Source organism: Lipophrys pholis, assembly GCF_963383615.2.
Source record: "Lipophrys pholis genome assembly, chromosome: 22".
Classification (NCBI taxonomy): domain Eukaryota; kingdom Metazoa; phylum Chordata; class Actinopteri; order Blenniiformes; family Blenniidae; genus Lipophrys; species Lipophrys pholis.
This window is the reverse complement of record NC_137644.1, coordinates 3,158,435-3,177,303: the sequence shown is the minus strand read 5'-3', so window position 1 is coordinate 3,177,303 and position 18,869 is coordinate 3,158,435. Positions and strand designations below refer to the sequence as shown.

The following is an 18,869-nucleotide window of genomic DNA, read 5'->3' as shown; positions in this document are numbered from 1 at the left end:
GAGATGGATTATTCCACCTTATTATTGGTCTCACGATGTTACGTCACGGGGGTCCCCCCCATTATTTTCTGCTCCTCTTACAGGCATTTCCCCCCCCCGTTATTTTCTTAAGTTAGTTATTCATTAAAAGGTGGGAATTATTAGCCGCGGTGAGCACATCCGGGTCTTGGTTTTGTTCTTGTAATCAATAACTTCCGCTCCGCCTATAAGTAGGCTGGGCTTCACGCTCCCCGGGGCTCGCTCACTCACTCGCTCCGTCATTCATTGTCTTTTCATGCCGTTTCCTGGGAGGCGTCGTGTTCCGTTCACACCCCCGATGTCTGCAGGTGCAGTTCCAGGACCAAGCTTCCCTGTAGCCGGCTGGCTGGCCGAGGTTAGATCTGTTTGGCGTGGCGGTACCGGCCGTACTGTTTTCGCTTTTTAATTCCCCTCGGGGTCTGGTGTGGGTCTAGTCTGGGTCTAGGCTGGGTCTAGGCTGGGTCTAGTGTGGGTCTAGTCTGGGTCCATTCTGGGTTTGTGTTTTCTTTCTCAGCCCGGTGTCGGTGCTGGTTCGACGGCCCTGGACAGGGTTGGGTCACTGTTTGTTTTGTTTGGCCGGGCAGTCAGGCCATCTTTCAGTTAACTTTTCCCTGTTTGTTTGGTTTTCCTGAACAGGTGGACGAGGCTCTCGTAAAAAGAAATCAAAGAAAATAAACCAAATGTTTAAAAACGCATGATCTTGTCTCCCGTGTCCTAAAATATGTTTCCTCCCTGTTTGGGGTCATAACAATGTAAACAAGAGAAAAACCTCTGATAAACCAACTTCTCTCACAATTCAATAAGAATCAAATACATGACTGATCACACCGTTACACCTGGTCTGTGGCCACCAGTTAACATGACACCATATAAATCACTGACTGATCACACCGTTACACCTGGTCTGTGGCCACCAGTTAACATGACACCATATAAATCACTGACTGATCACACCGTTACACCTGGTCTGTGGCCACCAGTTAACATGACACCATATAGCTCACTGACTGATCACACCGTTACACCTGGTCTGTGGCCACCAGTTAACATGACACCATATATCTCACTGACTGATCACACCGTTACACCTGGTCTGTGGCAACCAGTTAACATGACACCATATAGCTCACTGACTGATCACAACGTTACACCTGGTCTGTAGCCACCAGTTAACATGACACCATATAGCTCACTGACTGATCACAACGTTACACCTGGTCTGTAGCCACCAGTTAACATGACACCATATAGCTCACTGACTGATCACACCGTTACACCTGGTCTGTGGCCACCAGTTAACATGACACCATATAGCTCACTGACTGATCACACCGTTACACCTGGTCTGTGGCCACCAGTTAACATGACACCATATAGCTCACTGACTGATCACACCGTTACACCTGGTCTGTGGCCACCAGTTAACATGACACCATATAGCTCACTGACTGATCACAACGTTACACCTGGTCTGTAGCCACCAGTTAACATGACACCATATAGCTCACTGACTGATCACACCGTTACACCTGGTCTGTGGCCACCAGTTAACATGACACCATATAGCTCACTGACTGATCACACCGTTACACCTGGTCTGTGGCCACCAGTTAACATGACACCATATAGCTCACTGACTGATCACACCGTTACACCTGGTCTGTGGCCACCAGTTAACATGACACCATATATCAGATCACGCCGTTTAAATCCGTCAGTCTGGAGGAAATGACTGTGAGTCAGTGTAAAGTGAAGTATTCATTCAGACAGTTGGGTAAACAACACAACATGTTAACAAATAAATCTGCAGAGGAAAAGATTTGGAGTTGAGATGTTTGAGCTCTTCTTCAGGCTTCAGGACGTCGAGAACAGGAATAAGCTGCAGAGGAGATTAAACTGCCTTTTGGCCGTCTGTCTAAAAAAAGACTGAGCAGCAACTACAGGGGACACACACACACACACACACACACACACACACACACACACACACACACACACACACACACACACACACACACACACACACACACACACACACACACACACACACACACACACACACACACACACACACACACACACACACACACACACACACACACACACACACACACACACACACACACACACACACACACACACACGAGCAGCATTAAAGAATGCTAAATGCTACAGCTAATGAGAACCTCTACAACCCAACCGCTCTCATGATACCAGCGAATGTTTATATTAATTATAGTCAGGAATCTTTCGTGTTTCAGTAAAAACTCCCACAAACAAGACTGCTGCAGCCTTCACAAAACAACCTCCTTCACAAAACAGCCTGCAGCCTTCACAAAACAACCTCCTTCACAAAACAACCTCCTTCACAAAACAACCTCCTTCACAAAACAACCTCCTTCACAAAACAACCTCCTTCACAAAACAACCTGCAGCCTTCACAAAACAACCTGCAGCCTTCACAAAACAACCTGCAGCCTTCACAAAACAACCTGCAGCCTTCACAAAACAACCTCCTTCACAAAACAGCCTGCAGCCTTCACAAAACAACCTCCTTCACAAAACAGCCTGCAGCCTTCACAAAACAACCTCCTTCACAAAACAACCTGCAGCCTTCACAAAACAACCTCCTTCACAAAACAGCCTGCAGCCTTCACAAAACAACCTCCTTCACAAAACAACCTCCTTCACAAAACAGCCTGCAGCCTTCACAAAACAGCCTGCAGCCTTCACAAAACAGCCTGCAGCCTTCACAAAACAGCCTGCAGCCTTCACAAAAAACAGCCTGCAGTCTTTACAAAACAGCCTGCAGCCTTCACAAAACAGCCTGCAGCCTTCACAAAACAACCTCCTTCACAAAACAGCCTGCAGCCTTCACAAAAAACAGCCTGCAGCCTTCACAAAACAACCTCCTTCACAAAACAGCCTGCAGCCTTCACAAAACAACCTGCAGCCTTCACAAAACAGCCTGCAGCCTTCACAGTGTTTGGTTTAAACTGGGTGAGTTTTGTTGGAAAATGAGAAATAAAAGATGCTAAAGTAAAAAGCTTGCAGGTCATAACAAGACTCACTTCTCTCACTCTGGAAGCTTTCACGTTATATTTTCTCACATTATTCTTAATCTTTTGTTTGAGAGTATAAAATACATTTTTACTTTTAATTCTAAACATATTGTGTAATTCAGACATGAATTATCTCAGAACTTCTCAAGGTGGAAAATCCTGAGAATATTTAAAGTCCCTCCAGACGGTGGACCTGAAGTGTCCTGAAGTCTGAACCTGATCGGAGCTGAACGCTCCTCCTCCACCCTCGCTCCTCCCTCGCTCCTCCTCCACCCTCGCTCCTCCTCCGCCCTCGCTCCTCCCTCGCTCCTCCTCCACCCTCGCTCCTCCTCCGCCCTCGCTCCTCCTCCGCCCTCGCTCCTCCTCCACCCTCGCTCCTCCTCCGCCCTCGCTCCTCCCTCGCTCCTCCTCCACCCTCACTCTTCCTCCACTCTTCCTCAGCCCTCGCTCCTCCTCCACCCTCGCTCCTCCTCCGCCCTCGCTTCTCCCTCGCTCCTCCTCCACCCTCGCTCCTCCTCCACCCTCACTCCTCCTCCACTCTTCCTCAGCCCTCGCTCCTCCTCCGCCCTCACTCCTCCTCCACTCTTCTTCAGCCCTCGCTCCTCCTCCACCCTCGCTCCTCCCTCGCTCCTCCCTCGCTCCTCCCTCGCTCCTCCTCCGCCCTCACTCCTCCTCCACTCCTCCTCCACCCCCGCTCCTCCTCCACCCTCGCTCACCGACAGGAGCAGCTCGGACAGGAGCCCGGCCGTGACGTACCTTGATGTAGCCTCCCGTCGACACCAGCAGAGAGTCGTCGGGAGAAAAGTGCAGATCGGTGACCCAGCCGCCGTGAAGAGAGTCGAAGGCGTCTCTCCCGTCCCGGGAGCAGATCTTCAGCAGGGACCCGTCCTTCACACTCCAGAGCTGAAACACACAAACACGCTGATTATCCTCTCCCGGGATTGAAACGGTGGCAGAGGAACTGTGAGGGGATTTAAAATGGAACTTCCCCATCTCGACGTACAAAACTCTCCAGAGTCAACAAATCAGTAAAACTGATTTTACATGATAACCGAGGATCTGACACGACGACTGGACAGCATTTCACTTCTTTCAGAAAAGTTTGCGGTTTTGAAAACGAGCACATGGAAGCAGCGGAGAATGCAGTAGTTCACTCATGAGGCCACTAGTAGGTGCTGTTTTGTGTAAAACAACCAACCAGCTTAACGCAGAGAACTGAACAATGTACTTATACTTCAGTCTGAACGCCTTCAATTCAATACTCCAATTTAATTTATGTCATCATATCTACACTACATATAAATACTGGGGATGTCCCGATCCGATCGGTAGATATCGGATCGGGGCCGATATTGGCGATTAGTCAGTGATCGGGATCGGAAAATCCAGCCGATCACCCCGCCGATCTAAAAAAATAATAATAATAAAAAACCTTTTTCCCGTCAGCTGCCGTAAAGCGAGCCCCGTTTGTGACCTGCCGTAAACTGAGGTTATCAGCCTGAAGCCATTGAGTGGATAAAATGTCAGGAGTCTGGAGGGATTTTAAGGTTGATAACCAAACCAGTCCAGCGGCCAGTTGTACCATTTGCTTCACCACAGTCCCGAGAGGTGGAGCTCCACTACGTCACCTACTAACCACAACAATCAGGGACTACAAGCTCCGGTCGAGCTGCAGAAGCATAGACCTATAAAACTAGAGTTATATATAGTGGTTTATGTGTTTATGTTCAGGAGTCTACTTCTAAATTTCTATGTGGTCTGTCTTCTTCTGTGTTTATATTGTGTTTGGTGAGTCACAGCGCCCCTAAAGGCCTGGCATGTGTACTACATGCCCTGAAGCCTTGTGTTGAGGCGTGTCCATAGTTGCACCAAAAATAGACTATTGAGTATATTTGCAATAGCAATGTAAGTATCGGATCGGGAAAGTATTGGTATCGGCCGATACTCAATTCTGAAAAATCGGATCGGTATCGGGGGCAAAAGAGTGTGATCGGGACGTCCCTAATAAATACAGTTGTGCTCATAAGTTTACATACCCTGGGAGAATTTATGATTTCTTGGCCATTCTTCAGAAAATATGACTGATAACACAAAAACCTTTCTTCCACACATGGTTGATGGTTGGGTGAAGCTATTTATTGGCAAACAACTGTGTTTACTCTTTTTAAATCAAAATGACAAAAGAAAGTATCCAAATGACCCGGATCAAAAGTTTACATACCCCAGTTGTTAATACCATGCGTTGCCCCCTTTAACATCAATGACAGCTTCAAGTCTTTAGTGGTCGTTGTGGATAAGGTTCTTTAGTTTCTCAGATGGCAAAGCTGCCCATTCTTCTTGGCAAAAAGCCTCCAGTTCCTCTAAGTTCTTGGACTGTCTTGCATGACCTGCATGTTTGAGATCTCCCCAGAGTGGCTCAATGATACTGAGGTCAGGAGATTGAGAGGGCCACTCCAGAACCTTCCCTTTGTTCTGCTGTAGCCAATGACAGGTCGACTTGGCCTCGTGTTTTGGATCATGTCCAGAAACGTCCCATGTGCAGCTTCCAGGATGATGAGTGCAAAGTTTCCTCCAGTATTTTCTGATAACATGCTGCAATGATCTTGCCATACATTTTGGACAAGTTCCCTGTGCCTCTGTAGCTCACACATCCCCAAAACATCAGTGATGCACCTCCGTGTTCCACAGTAGGAATGGTGTTCCTTTCATCATAGGCCGTGTTGACGTCTCTCCAAATATAATGTTTATGGTTGTGGCCAAAAAGTTCAGTTTTGGTCTCATCACTTCAAATGACTTTGTTCCAGAAGTTTTGAGGCTTGTCTCTGTGCTGTTTGGCGTAATGGAAGCGGGATACTTTGTGACATTTGCGCAGCAATGGCTTTCTTCTGGCGACTCGACCATGCAGCTCATTTTTCTTCAACTGCCTCCTTATTGTGCATCTTGAAACAGCCACACCACAATGTTCCAGAGAGTCCTGTATATCAGCTGAAGTTATTTGTAGATTTTTCTTTGCATCTCAAACAATTTTCCTGGCAGTTGTGGCTGAAATCTTTGCTGGTCTACCTGACCATGGTTTGGTTTCAACTAATTTTCTACTTCTTAATCAGCGTTTGAACACTGCTGATTGGCATTCTCAATTCCTTGGATATCTTTTTATACCCCTGTCCTGTTTTATGCAGTTCCATTACCTTTTTCTCGCAGATCCTTTGACAATTATTTTGCTTTCCCCATGACTCAGAATCCAGAAACGTCTGTGCAGCTCTGGATGAAAGATGTAATGGTCTGTCAGAAGCCCAGAAACTCACTGACCTTTTATACACACACACTAATTACAAACAAAAAGGTCAAAGGTGAGGGTGGGAACCTTGATTAGCCATTCAAACCTCTTTGTGTCAACTTTTGTGCATGTTATCAGGTCAAAGTCACTGGGGTATGTAAACTTTTGATCCGGGTCATTTGGGTGCTTTCTTTTGTCATTTTGATTTAAAAAGAGTAAACACAGTTGTTTGCCAATACATAGCTTCACCCAACCATCAACCATGAGTGGAAGAAAGGTTTTTGTGTCATCATTCATATTTTCTGAAGAATGGCCAAGAAATCATAAATTCTCCCGGGGTATGTAAACTTATGAGCACAACTGTACATATCATACATTTAACAATGATTTAATTTGTGATTATTATACATGGTGTAAACATTGAGGCTCTTTCAAACTTCGTCGTTCAGCTTGATTCAGTGTCTGGATGAAGGAAAACATATATATATATAGAATCAAATAAAACCAGTCTGACTGATGGAATTTAACCTTCTGCATGAAACGTATTGAAACAGGAATCATCTGGGTTGGTGACGCTTCGCCGCTCGTACCCGAGACAAAACTTCGGTTTTCAGCCTCGGCGAGGACGCCAGCAGCCGCAGCCGCAGCCAGCAGCCGCAGTCGCAGCCACAGCCGCAGCCGCAGCAGCAGCCGCAGCCGCAGCCGCAGCCGCAGCCGCAGCCGCAGCCGCAACAGCAGCCGCAGACGCAGCCGCAGCAGCAGCAGCGTGACCTGATACAGACGGCGTGCGAAGGTTCGGAGCGCCGCCGACCGTAAACAATGAATTCCAGCTGTTACACAACCGCTTACGCTTACGCTCGCTCCACCACCACACATCGCAGCACGGCGGCTAAATTTAACACTGCGCTTTCCCTCCTGAATGATTCACACTGGTTTCCATGGAAACGGGGTCGGAGCTCAGCGACGTCTGTAATTAGATGTTTGACCGCCGGAGCTCGGCGCGGACGGGGTTAATTAACCCCTTCCTGTTGGAGGGCGGGTCTGAGGGACGCCGTTTCCTCGTACATAACAGAAAATATAATTTGAATTGGACTTCCATAATATCACATTTTAATTTCTCAGATGCACAATTTATTGTCGTTGTAATTATAAAACTAATTTCCTCCTTTTCTTTTTTTTTCCTAAACTAAATGTTAAGAAAAATCTGAGAAAACAAGATTCTTCTGATAAAAACACATTTTTGTTGATTAAGAGGAGAAAACAGAAAAGTTTTCAGCACATTTAGATTTTTATTACATAGAAATAACATTTATCTGTGTTTTTTGAAGCCGACGACATAAAGTCACTTCGAGGTCTTCTACAGTTTCAAGCTGGAAACTTTCCCACAAACACATTGGGAGTTTGTTTTGTTTGCTGGTATTAGATAATCCAGCAGGTTGGGGATTTCTGCCATGACAGTTATAGATTATATATCTACAGATTTAGCAGATGTTTTGAACGTGTATGCTCTTCATTTGCTTTGGATCTGAACAATAATTATTATAATATGAGGAACAGGAAGTGAAATCAGAAGTTAAACCTCTGTCTCGTTAGTTTGATTCGAGTTCAGTTCAACTCCGACCAACGTTGGCTGGACGCCAAAGAATTTTCTTCACCTTCCGCTATTATTGTCCTCTTCCTCTTCCTCGCCTCCTCCTCTTCCTCTAATTGCAGTTTAGTTCACAAGTTTCAGGCAGATGAAGACGGCTGTTCCTCCTCACACTTGGTTTCTGTTGCTTTTCGTCGTGTTGAAACGTCACACAGGAAACTTCACTCACCCGGATCTCCCCGTTGTCGTCCCCGGTGGCGAGTCGCTGGCCGTCCCACGAGAACCTGCAGCTCCGGACGCAGTCCTGGTGTCCACTCAGTGTGGCGGTACAACGCCAGGACTCACAGTGCCACAGCTGAAACACAGCGGAAATCAAACAAAGCAGGAATCAACCACAGTACCACAGCTGGAATCACACACAGTGTTGAAGCTAAACAAGGTTCAGACAATAAAAACATACATGAAGCTGCACATGAGAAAATACCTTTCAGGTTTACATGTTCTCCCTGGGCTGACGGTTTGTCTCTCACAGTCTAAGAACACACTTGTCACTCTTTACCTTCACTTTTCAGTTCCTGGAAGCTCACACACACACACACACAAAGGGCGTGGTGCAGTACCACTGGTGGCCAGTAGGGGGTGTTAAACATCCTACTCTACTTCCTGCAGTGCTGTGTGTAGTTTGGAGCAGCGCCCTCTGGTGGTTTGGATGTCTCATGCTCACTTCAACACATTTGAATCATGGAACAACAGCGGCAGTGACATCCACCCTGTTCTGACTCTGGAGCATAAATGAGCTTTAAAATGGATCAAGCAGAATCTCTCTCACTTTCTGATTTCTTTAATTCAACTAACTTTCACCCGCGTTCTTTCTCCCTCTGCTCTTCTTTCTACACTCCTCCCTTCTTGGCCTCCGCCTGGTTCCGTCCTGCTGTACAGAACATAACAGGCTTCATGATGCAGGTCTGCATCTCTTTATGTGAAGGTCAGGAGAGGAAACTTTCTGTTTGCTGCTCCACATGATCACTGAGTTTGACCTCTGGATGGAGGGAAGCTGGACTGCTAATGACTGGAACACACACACACACACACACACACACACACACACACACACACACACACACACACACACACACACACACACACACACACACACACACACACACACACACACACACACACACACACACACACACACACACACACACACACACACACACACACACACACACACACACACACACACACACACAACTTTACAGTAACTCTCCACTAACTAAGATTAAAACTTTCTTTCTGTGAAAGATGAAGTGGAGTGAAGGTGATTTACCTGCTGCTCGCTGACATAAACGCAGCTGCAGCCCACTGAGTCAGGCGAAGTCAGTCAAAGTCGAGCACAGTGGTGCTGCCAGTGGACCAGTGTACTGGGCTGCCGGTGGACCAGTGGACCAGAGTCCTGGGCTGCCAGTGGACCAGTGTACTGGGCTGCCAGTGGACCAGAGTCCTGGGCTACCAGTGGACCAGAGTCCTGTGCTGCCAGTGGACCAGTGTACTGGGCCACCAGTGGACCAGACATGGCCGACCTCCAGCTCACTGGACCTGGAGCCTCCTGCTGCACTCTGGGGTTTGACGCTCTGAGCCTCAGGTGTGATCAAGCAGCAGGTGTGATCAGCTGAGTGAAGTCACCTTGGCCGTCTTGTCTGCAGACGTGGTGGCGAACAGGCCTCCGTCCGGGGAGATGTGACAGGACAGGATGGCTCCTCCATGGGCCTCCACCTCCTGAAGCTTCTGTCCACACTCAGTGTCCCACATCTGGAACCACAACATCAGGAACATGTTTAACCCCGGGATTCCACACAGCGATCCATCAATGTGATCAGCTGTGATCCATCACTGTGATCCATCACTGTGATCCATCACTGTGATCCATCACTGTGATCCATCACTGTGATCATCACTGTGATCAGGTGTGATCCATCACTGTGATCAGTTGTGATCCATCACTGTGATCAGCTGTGGTCCATCACTGTGATGGATCACTGTGATGGATCACTGTGATCAATCACTATGATCCACCACTGTGATCAATCACTGTGATCAGTTGTGATCTACCACTGTGATCAGTTGTGATCCATCACTGTGATCCATAACTGAGGTGAGGGTGGGAGCTTCACCTTGACGGTTCCATCGTAGGACCATGACAGCAGCCTGGCGTCGTCACTGAGCAGCCAGAAGCTTCTGACCTGCTCCTTGTGGCCCTGAAGGACTTTACACTCCCCGGTCCGCCAGCGCCACACCTGCAGGGGGTAGACCTCCGTCAGCACAAGACCTCCGTCACCTTAAGACACATGTGTCCAACTCAAGCCCCCACGTTATCTTTATGTGGCCCGCGAGGGCTTAAACGTCTGATTGTCTTACAATAAATACCGTATTGTTCCTAATAGACGCGCAGGGCACAAGTACAAGCCCTGGGGTGTGTCTATTGGGAACATGTGAGAACAGGTTCAAACATTCTATAAAATACGGTAATTACATGTGCCTTTTTGGTCACGGAAGTAGTTCTGCACTTGCGCATATCCAGATTAAGATGTTCCCCGCGCCGACCCGTGTTCCACCCGACGGCGGACAACACCCCGCGAGAAACCGCACACGGCGGCAAATTATTTTTATAATACGTTTTGCTACAATCTGGCACATTAACAATTTGTATACGATTGTTCATTAGTGTGTGTTGTCAGTTGCCAGTACAATATGAATATAATCAATAACTCAAAATTGTCGTTCTGCTGATGTCAGTTGACGACAGGTCGTCTGGTCAGTCGGTCGTCTGTTTAGTCGGTCGTCTGCTCAACGATGGGTTACTCCCTTCAATTTACTTTTCAAACTTTAAAGTTTTGAAGTATTTCCAGCGCTGCTGACAGACCTGCTGCTTACAGTCGGTTCATGACAACCGTCCAACTGGCATCAATGACTTTTCCTCATCAGCCGCAGCAATAATTCACTGAGTCATGTTTTCCTCTGAAACAGTCTCCTGTCATGGTCACCGAGCTGAAACACCATCGTTAATGGTTCTGATAGTCCAGTCGGATTGGACTGATGGTATAAAGAGAGTCTGATGTCTGGACTGATGGACTGATGGACTGATGGACGAGTCGAAGGACAGAAGCAGATCGATCAGAATCATTCAGATCAATCAGATTTCTAAAGCAACGCTGCATTAAAGGTCAGAATCAATCACTGGACAACATCGGCTGCTCTTCACATTCACTCTGCGTCTGAACAGCTTCTGGGTGAGGGAGAGCGACGGAGCGAATACAGAGTGTGGAAGGAGGTGCTGCAGTGGAGCGGTCTGACTGGGAGGAGGAGGAGGAGCAATGATGAAGAGCCAGAGGAGGAGAGAGCAACTGAGAGAGAAACAGGAAGACATTGAACACCAGAAGAGCGAAGGAACGAGGAGGTGAAACTGTTTTAACAGGGAAAGAAAAATAACCCCGGCAGTGGGAACAGGACTCCAGGGGGGAGGTGGAGGGAAGAGGTGCAGCCGCTCCTTCCTAGATGGTGGTGTCCTCAGAGGAGGTGGAGGAGGAAGAGGAGACAGGGGGGAGGAAGAGGAGGGAGAATGAGGATGAGACAGGAGGAGGTGGAGGAGTTGGGAGGAGACAGGAGGAGCGGGAGGAGGGGGGATGAGGAGGAGACAGGAGAAGACAGGAGGAGGTAGGTGGAGGAAGGAGGAGACAGGAGGGACGAAGAGGAGAGAGAATGACGAAGAAGAGAGAGGATGAGGAGGCACAGCCTCCCCTACCCAGATGGTGGTGTCCTTGGAGACGGTGGAGGAGGAAGAGGAGACAGGAGGAGGTAGAGGAGGGGGGAGGAGACAGGAGGAAGTAGAGGAGGAGACAGGAGGAGGTGGAGGAGGGAGGAGGAGACAGGAGGGGGGAGGAGACAGGAGGAAGTAGAAGAGGAGACAGGAGGAGGTGGAGGAGGGAGGAGGAGACAGGAGGAGGCGCAGCTTCTCTTACCCGGATGGTGGTGTCCTCAGAGGAGGTGACCAGGGTCTGGTTGTCCCGGCTGAACTGGCAGTGCAGGACGGTCTTGGTGTGACCCTGCAGGACAGACAGGGTCGTCCCAGAGGGAACCTCCAGGACCTGGAGCAGAAAACAGGAGACGAAGGAAACAACAACCTTCAGCACTCCAGCAGGAAAACTCTTTTCCTGGATTCAGAGTCACTGCAGGACGTCAAGCTGTGGGTGAAAGACCAGCAGCTGCATTTCTAATTCTCATTAAAGTAGTTACTGGAGCTCCTGGTACCCTGGTTCCAGGTAGTTACTGGAGCTCCTGGTACCCTGGTTCCAGGTAGTTACTAGAGCTCCTGGTACTCTGGCTCCAGGTAGTTACTGGAGCTCCTGGTACCCTGGTTCCAGATAGTTACTGGAGCTCCTGGTACCCTGGTTCCAGATAGTTACTGTGGAGCTCCTGGTACCCTGGTTCCAGATAGTTACTGGAGCTCCTGGTACCCTGGTTCCAGATAGTTACTGTGGAGCTCCTGGTACCCTGGTTCCAGATAGTTACTGTGGAGCTCCTGGTACCCTGGTTCCAGATAGTTACTGTGGAGCTCCTGGTACCCGGTTCCAGATAGTTACTGGAGCTCCTGGTACCCGGTTCCAGGTAGTTACTGGAGCTCCTGGTACCCTGGTTCCAGATAGTTACTGGAGCTCCTGGTACCCTGGTTCCAGATAGTTACTGGAGCTCCTGGTACCCTGGTTCCAGGTAGTTACTGGAGCTCCTGGTACCCGGTTCCAGGTAGTTACTGGAGCTCCTGGTACCCTGGTTCCAGATAGTTACTGGAGCTCCTGGTACCCTGGTTCCAGATAGTTACTGGAGCTCCTGGTACCCTGGTTCCAGGTAGTTACTGGAGCTCCTGGTACCCGGTTCCAGATAGTTACTGGAGCTCCTGGTACCCGGTTCCAGGTAGTTACTGGAGCTCCTGGTACCCTGGTTCCAGATAGTTACTGGAGCTCCTGGTACCCTGGTTCCAGATAGTTACTGGTTTTTCTACACTTCATATGTAACGTGTTACAGTCTTTTCTTTAATATTCCTAGAATTGTTGATTTATAGCCTTTTTACTTTCAGCATAATATTTTTATTCTAATCAAACACAACAAAGACTTCATGAATTCACTGGTGAAAATCTATGACATCACCTCAGTGTGTGCAGATTTGTGATATGAGAACGGTACCATGTACACAGTTGTGTGCTAAAGCTACAGTAAATTCACACACTTTAATGCGGCGACCGTTGCTAATATTTCTCCTGATAAAACCCAGAGCCGTGTTAAAAACAAAAAAGGGCTTCAATTCTGCATAAAGACAGAAATCTAATTAATAAGTGATTGAATGCATCAACATCTATTTCTCCAACATTATTTTTGGAACAAACCAGGTGAAGTAACTCGAAACATAGAAATGAGAAGGAAAAAGTGGGTCGGCTGGACGGAGGAGCAAACAGCACCAGGCCAAAGCTAGAACACCGTCAGAACACAAAGACCAGAGCACCGCCTGGTGGAGGCTCTCAGAACTGCAGCTCCATGGAAAACGACACATTCTGAACCTGTGCAAAGTGGATCACAAGATAGTGAACAAGCAAACTCCACAGAGAGAGGCCCGTCAGCCGTGTGTGTGTGTGTGTGTGTGTGTGTGTGTGTGTGTGTGTGTGTGTGTGTGTGTGTGTGTGTGTGTGTGTTACCTGTACACAGCCGTCCTCCTGTCCCAGCACCACGGCTGACGGCTTCCTACACAGACAGCAGCACCGGATCCTGGAGGACTTCTCCTCGGACTGGAACAGAACCGAGCCTGTTCTACCATCACGCACCTGACACACACACACACACACACACACACACACACACACACACACACACACACACACACACACACACACACACACACACACACACACACACACACACACACACACACACACACACACACACACACACACACACACACACACACACACACACACACACACACACACACACACACACACACACACACACGTTATCCTCCGGCTTCACGCGGGGCGTCGTCTCGTGTCTCGGCGTCTCGCCGCTCACCTGCAGCCTGTTGCAGTTGTCGGCGGCAGACACGACGATCTCGTCTCCGTCGAAGAGAACGTCAGAGTCTCTCTTCAGTCGGACCGCCGATGACGTGTGAACCTTCTTCGTCTCCCACAGCTGCATGACAAGAGATTAAACTGTGTATCGACAACATGCCTCAGGGAGATTACCGTATAGTTTCTAATAGACGCATGTGAGGGGCGGAGCGGCGTTTAGAACAAAATAAAATTTGATTGTTTCTACATTTTTGCACCAACTGCAAAGTAGATTTTGCAAAGAAAAAACAAACCCCACTACTTGACAAAAGGAGTGTGTTCTTCTATGAGGAACTATACGGTGAATGGACTTGACTTGTGGGGTGTGTTCTATACACACACACACACACACACACACACACACACACACACACACACACACACACACACACACACACACACACACACACACACACACACACACACACACACACACACACACACACACACACACACTGTGTCCTCACCCTGACGGTGTGGTCGTCGGAGCAGGACAGCAGCTGCGAGCCGTCCTGGGAGAAGTGAACACGTTGGACCCAGCTCAGGTGGCCACTGCAGTCCGCCATCTTTTTGTTGTCCTCCAGGTCCCACAGCTGGACACACACACACACACACACACACACACACACACACACACACACACACAATGTGTGTACAGTCAGACATCTGCTTAATTTCTAAATGAAAGATAAAAACACATTTCAAAAACTGTATCAAAACTAACCTGAGGTCATATTATACAAAATCAACTATCTACTGGTTCTCCAGCAGTACTAATCGTCCCCATACCTGGACTGACGTCTCAGAAGTAAAGACAGTCTGTCCTCTCTCTCCCTGGCTTGTTTCAGGTTTTAAAAAGTGTGTTGCTCCAACCAGCCAATCAGAAATCAAACCCTATATAGTGTCATCGGGGGTTTAGCCAATCCCAATCAAGATAGGCCCTCCCTTTGACTCCTCCCACAATTAGGCAGCTCTGCTCTGGCACATGGCACCACGAGAGGAAGTACTTCCTCCTCTTCCCAAGATGGGCATGTGTGGGCGGAGCCAGTCCAGCTCACACAGACACAGCAGATTCTGAATGCAGCTCCTATGATCCAATATTCAAATGAGGAAAATCAAGGAGGAGCTAGAGACTTAGAATACTGAAGGTTTCTGGAGCGACCAGAGCAGGAGGAGGAGGAGGAGGAGGAGATGAAAAGTAATCCAAGGCTGTGAAAACCTTCTCACCTCTATTCAGGCTTTAACAGAGAAGGATGAAATAAAACAGTGAACATGTGAAGAAGTAATCAGAGTAAATAAAAGGGATGAGGATGTTTCACCTCGACTGCGTAGTTGGAGAAGGCGATGGCGAGCAGGTTGGAGGAGGGACAGATGTCACAGTGCTGCACCGAGCTCAGACGGTTGGTCCTGATCTCCAGGAGGAGGTCCAAGGAGTCCACGTCAAACACCTGCAGCACACACACACACACACAGGTCAAACACCTGCAGCACACACACACACACACACACACACACACACACACACACACACACACACACACACACACACACACACACACACACACACACACACACACACACACACACACACAGGTCAAACACCTGCAGTACACACACACACACACACACACACACACACACACACACACACACACACACACACACACACACACACACACACACACACACACACACACACACACACACACACACACACACACGTCAAACACCTGCAGTACACACACACACACACACACACACACAGGTCAAACACCTGCAGCACACACACACACCACACACACACACAGGTCAAACACCTGCAGTACACACACACACACACACACACACACACACACCACACACACACAGGTCAAACACCTGCAGTACACACACACACACACACACAGGTCAAACATCTGCAGCACACACACACACACACAGGTCAAACATCTGCAGCACACACACACACACACACACACACACACACACACACACACACACACACACACACACACGCACAGGTCAAACACCTGCAGCGCACACACACACACACACACACACACACACACACACACACACACACACACACACACACACACACACACAGGTCAAACATCTGCAGCACACACACACACACACACACACACACACACACACACACACGCAGGTCAAACACCTGCCGTACGCACGCACGCACGCACACACGCACACACGCACACACACACCAGAGCAGCGTTCCTGGCAGCACAGACGAGTTTCTTCCCGTCGTTCGTCCAGCTGCTGCACTTCACCAGGACGTCTTCTCCGTTCTCCTTGAACTCGTCTCTCACGTTGATCGTCTTCCACTCGTTAGCAGACGACACCTGAAACAGCTGCAAACGCACAAAACATATAGATATTACAACGGACACACACACACACACACACACACACACACACACACACACACACACAAACACACACACACACACACACACACAGAAACGGTTGCAGAGCTGCTGTCTTTGTTTTTCAGGAAAACTTCATGTCACAGTACGTGGCCCGCAGCTGGGGCTCGTCTGTGATTGGGCGTTGAGTGGAGATACCTTGACGGTGCCGTCATTGGAGGACGTGGACAGGAAGCTGTCGTCGGGGGAGAAGCAGCAGTGGTTGACGGGCTCGAAGTGACCGAACATGGTGTTCTGAGAGGAGGGCTTGTTCAGGTTCCACAACTTCAGGGACAACCACAAAAACAAACACAGGTCAGAGGTCAGAGGTCATCAAGCACATCCACTGGGGCCCCCTGCAGGTCGACGTAGGTCATAAATGTCCACTATAGCCCCTGTAGGGGGCTTATTCTATTGATCTGATTTCCCAGGAAACGAGCAGAGAGCAGATTCATTTCAGCTAGATACCACCACCAGTAAGTTACTGCTTACCAGCAGGTAATGTGGTTAACTTGTGCTAATGCTGCCTGTTTCTCTCAATCAGGCTTAGCAAGCGCAATCTGGCTAAATCATTCAAATAATCTCAGTCTATTGTGTTTGCTTCCTTTTGTAATCCCAAATAAAACCTCCAGTGCTGCAGCGTTCAAACCCCGACTCCTCATCAAGGTCAAGGTGACTTTATAGATACCTGTAGGTAGAATTTTGGTTCATCTGATAGTACATACAGATGTGTTAAAACGCAGGACAGTAACAGACAGTAGGGACACAGACACAGACTCACTGACAGGTTAAGGAGTGAATAAATCATTAAATAGAAGGAGCCACCAGAATACCATGATGACAACTTAATGATAAAGTTAGAAAAGGAATAATAAATAGATAAAAATCAAGTTGAAATTCATTACAAAACAAGACCACTGAGTGAGGTGCTTTCAAGATTGATTCAAAAAAGAAATTGCGCAGAGGGCTTCGTTTATTTGGGGACACATACAGGTACTTCTCAAAAAATTTGCATATTGTGATAAAGTTCATTATTTTCCATAATGTAATGATAAAAATTTGACTTTCATATATGTTTGATTCATTACACACAACTGAAGTAGTTCAAGCCTTTTATTGATTTAATATAGATGATTTTGGCAAAAAAGTAAAGAAAAACCAAAAATCCCCATCTCAAAAAATGAGCATATCATGAAAAGGTACTCTAAATGAGATATTAACCTAATCATCTGGAGCACCACACCCACCCTTGAATCAACGAATTAACTCTAAACACCTGCAAAAGATTCCTGAGGCTTTTAAAACCTCCCAGCTGTTTCATTACTCAAAACCGCAATCATGGGTAAGACTGCCGACCTGACTGCTGTCCAGAAGGCCATCATTGACACCCTCAAGCAAGAGGGTAAGACACAAAAAGAAATTTCTGAGCGAAGAGGCTGTTCCCAGAGTGCTGTATCAAGGCACCTCAGTGGGAAGTCTGTGGGAAGAGAAAAGTGTGGCAGAAAACGCTGCACAACCAGTAGAGGTGACCGGACCCTGAGGAAGATTGTGGAGAAGGACCGATTCCAGACCTTGGGGGACCTGCGGAAGCAGTGGACTGAGTCTGGAGTGGAAACATCCAGAGCCACCATGCACAGGCGTGTGCAGGAAATGGGCTACAGGTGCCGCATTCCCCAGGTCAAGCCACTTTTGAACAAGAAACAGCGGCAGAAGCGCCTGACCTGGGCTACAGAGAAGAAGCACTGGACTGTTGCTCAGTGGTCCAAAGTACTTTTTTCGGATGAAAGCAAATTTTGCATGTCATTCGGAAATAAAGGTTCCAGAGTCTGGAGGAAGACTGGGGAGAAGGACATGCCAAAATGCCTGAAGTCCAGTGTCAAGTACCCACAGTCAGTGATGGTCTGGGGTGCCATGTCAGCTGCTGGTGTTGGTCCACTTGGTTTTATCAAGGGCAGGGTCAATGCAGCTAGCTATCAGGAGATTTTGGAGCACTTCATGCTTCCATCTGCTGAAAAGCTTTATGGAGATGAAGATTTCCTTTTTCAGCATGACCTGGCACCTGCTCACAGTGCCAAAACCACTGGCAAATGGTTTACTGACCATGGTATTACTGTGCTCGATTGGCCCGCCAACTCTCCTGACCTGAACCCCATTGAGAATATGTGGGATATTGTGAAGAGGAAGTTGAGAGACACAACACCAACACTGTGGATGAGCTTAAGGCCGCTATCAAAGCATCCTGGGCCTCCATAACACCTGAGCAGTGCCACCAGCTGATTGACTCCATGCCACGCCGCATTGAAGCAGTCATTTCTGCAAAAGGATTCCCGACCAAGTATTGAATGC

The 18,869-nt window shown here is 48.1% G+C and overlaps 1 protein-coding gene across 1 annotated transcript in view; it reads right to left on the bottom strand.

The window, feature by feature from the left end:
* Positions 1-18,869, bottom strand: part of apaf1 (apoptotic peptidase activating factor 1) — a 41,334-nt gene that overhangs the window by 8,414 nt on the left and 14,051 nt on the right. The window contains exons 16-26 of the mRNA XM_080492364.1: positions 16,683-16,808; positions 16,323-16,469; positions 15,417-15,545; positions 14,565-14,690; positions 14,060-14,179; positions 13,690-13,815; positions 11,965-12,090; positions 10,120-10,242; positions 9,632-9,757; positions 8,175-8,300; positions 3,837-3,983 (exon numbers count right to left, since the gene is read on the bottom strand). Of these exons, the coding sequence (XP_080348490.1) occupies positions 3,837-3,983; positions 8,175-8,300; positions 9,632-9,757; positions 10,120-10,242; positions 11,965-12,090; positions 13,690-13,815; positions 14,060-14,179; positions 14,565-14,690; positions 15,417-15,545; positions 16,323-16,469; positions 16,683-16,808 (1,422 nt within the window). The remainder of the gene's footprint in view (positions 1-3,836; positions 3,984-8,174; positions 8,301-9,631; positions 9,758-10,119; positions 10,243-11,964; positions 12,091-13,689; positions 13,816-14,059; positions 14,180-14,564; positions 14,691-15,416; positions 15,546-16,322; positions 16,470-16,682; positions 16,809-18,869) is intronic.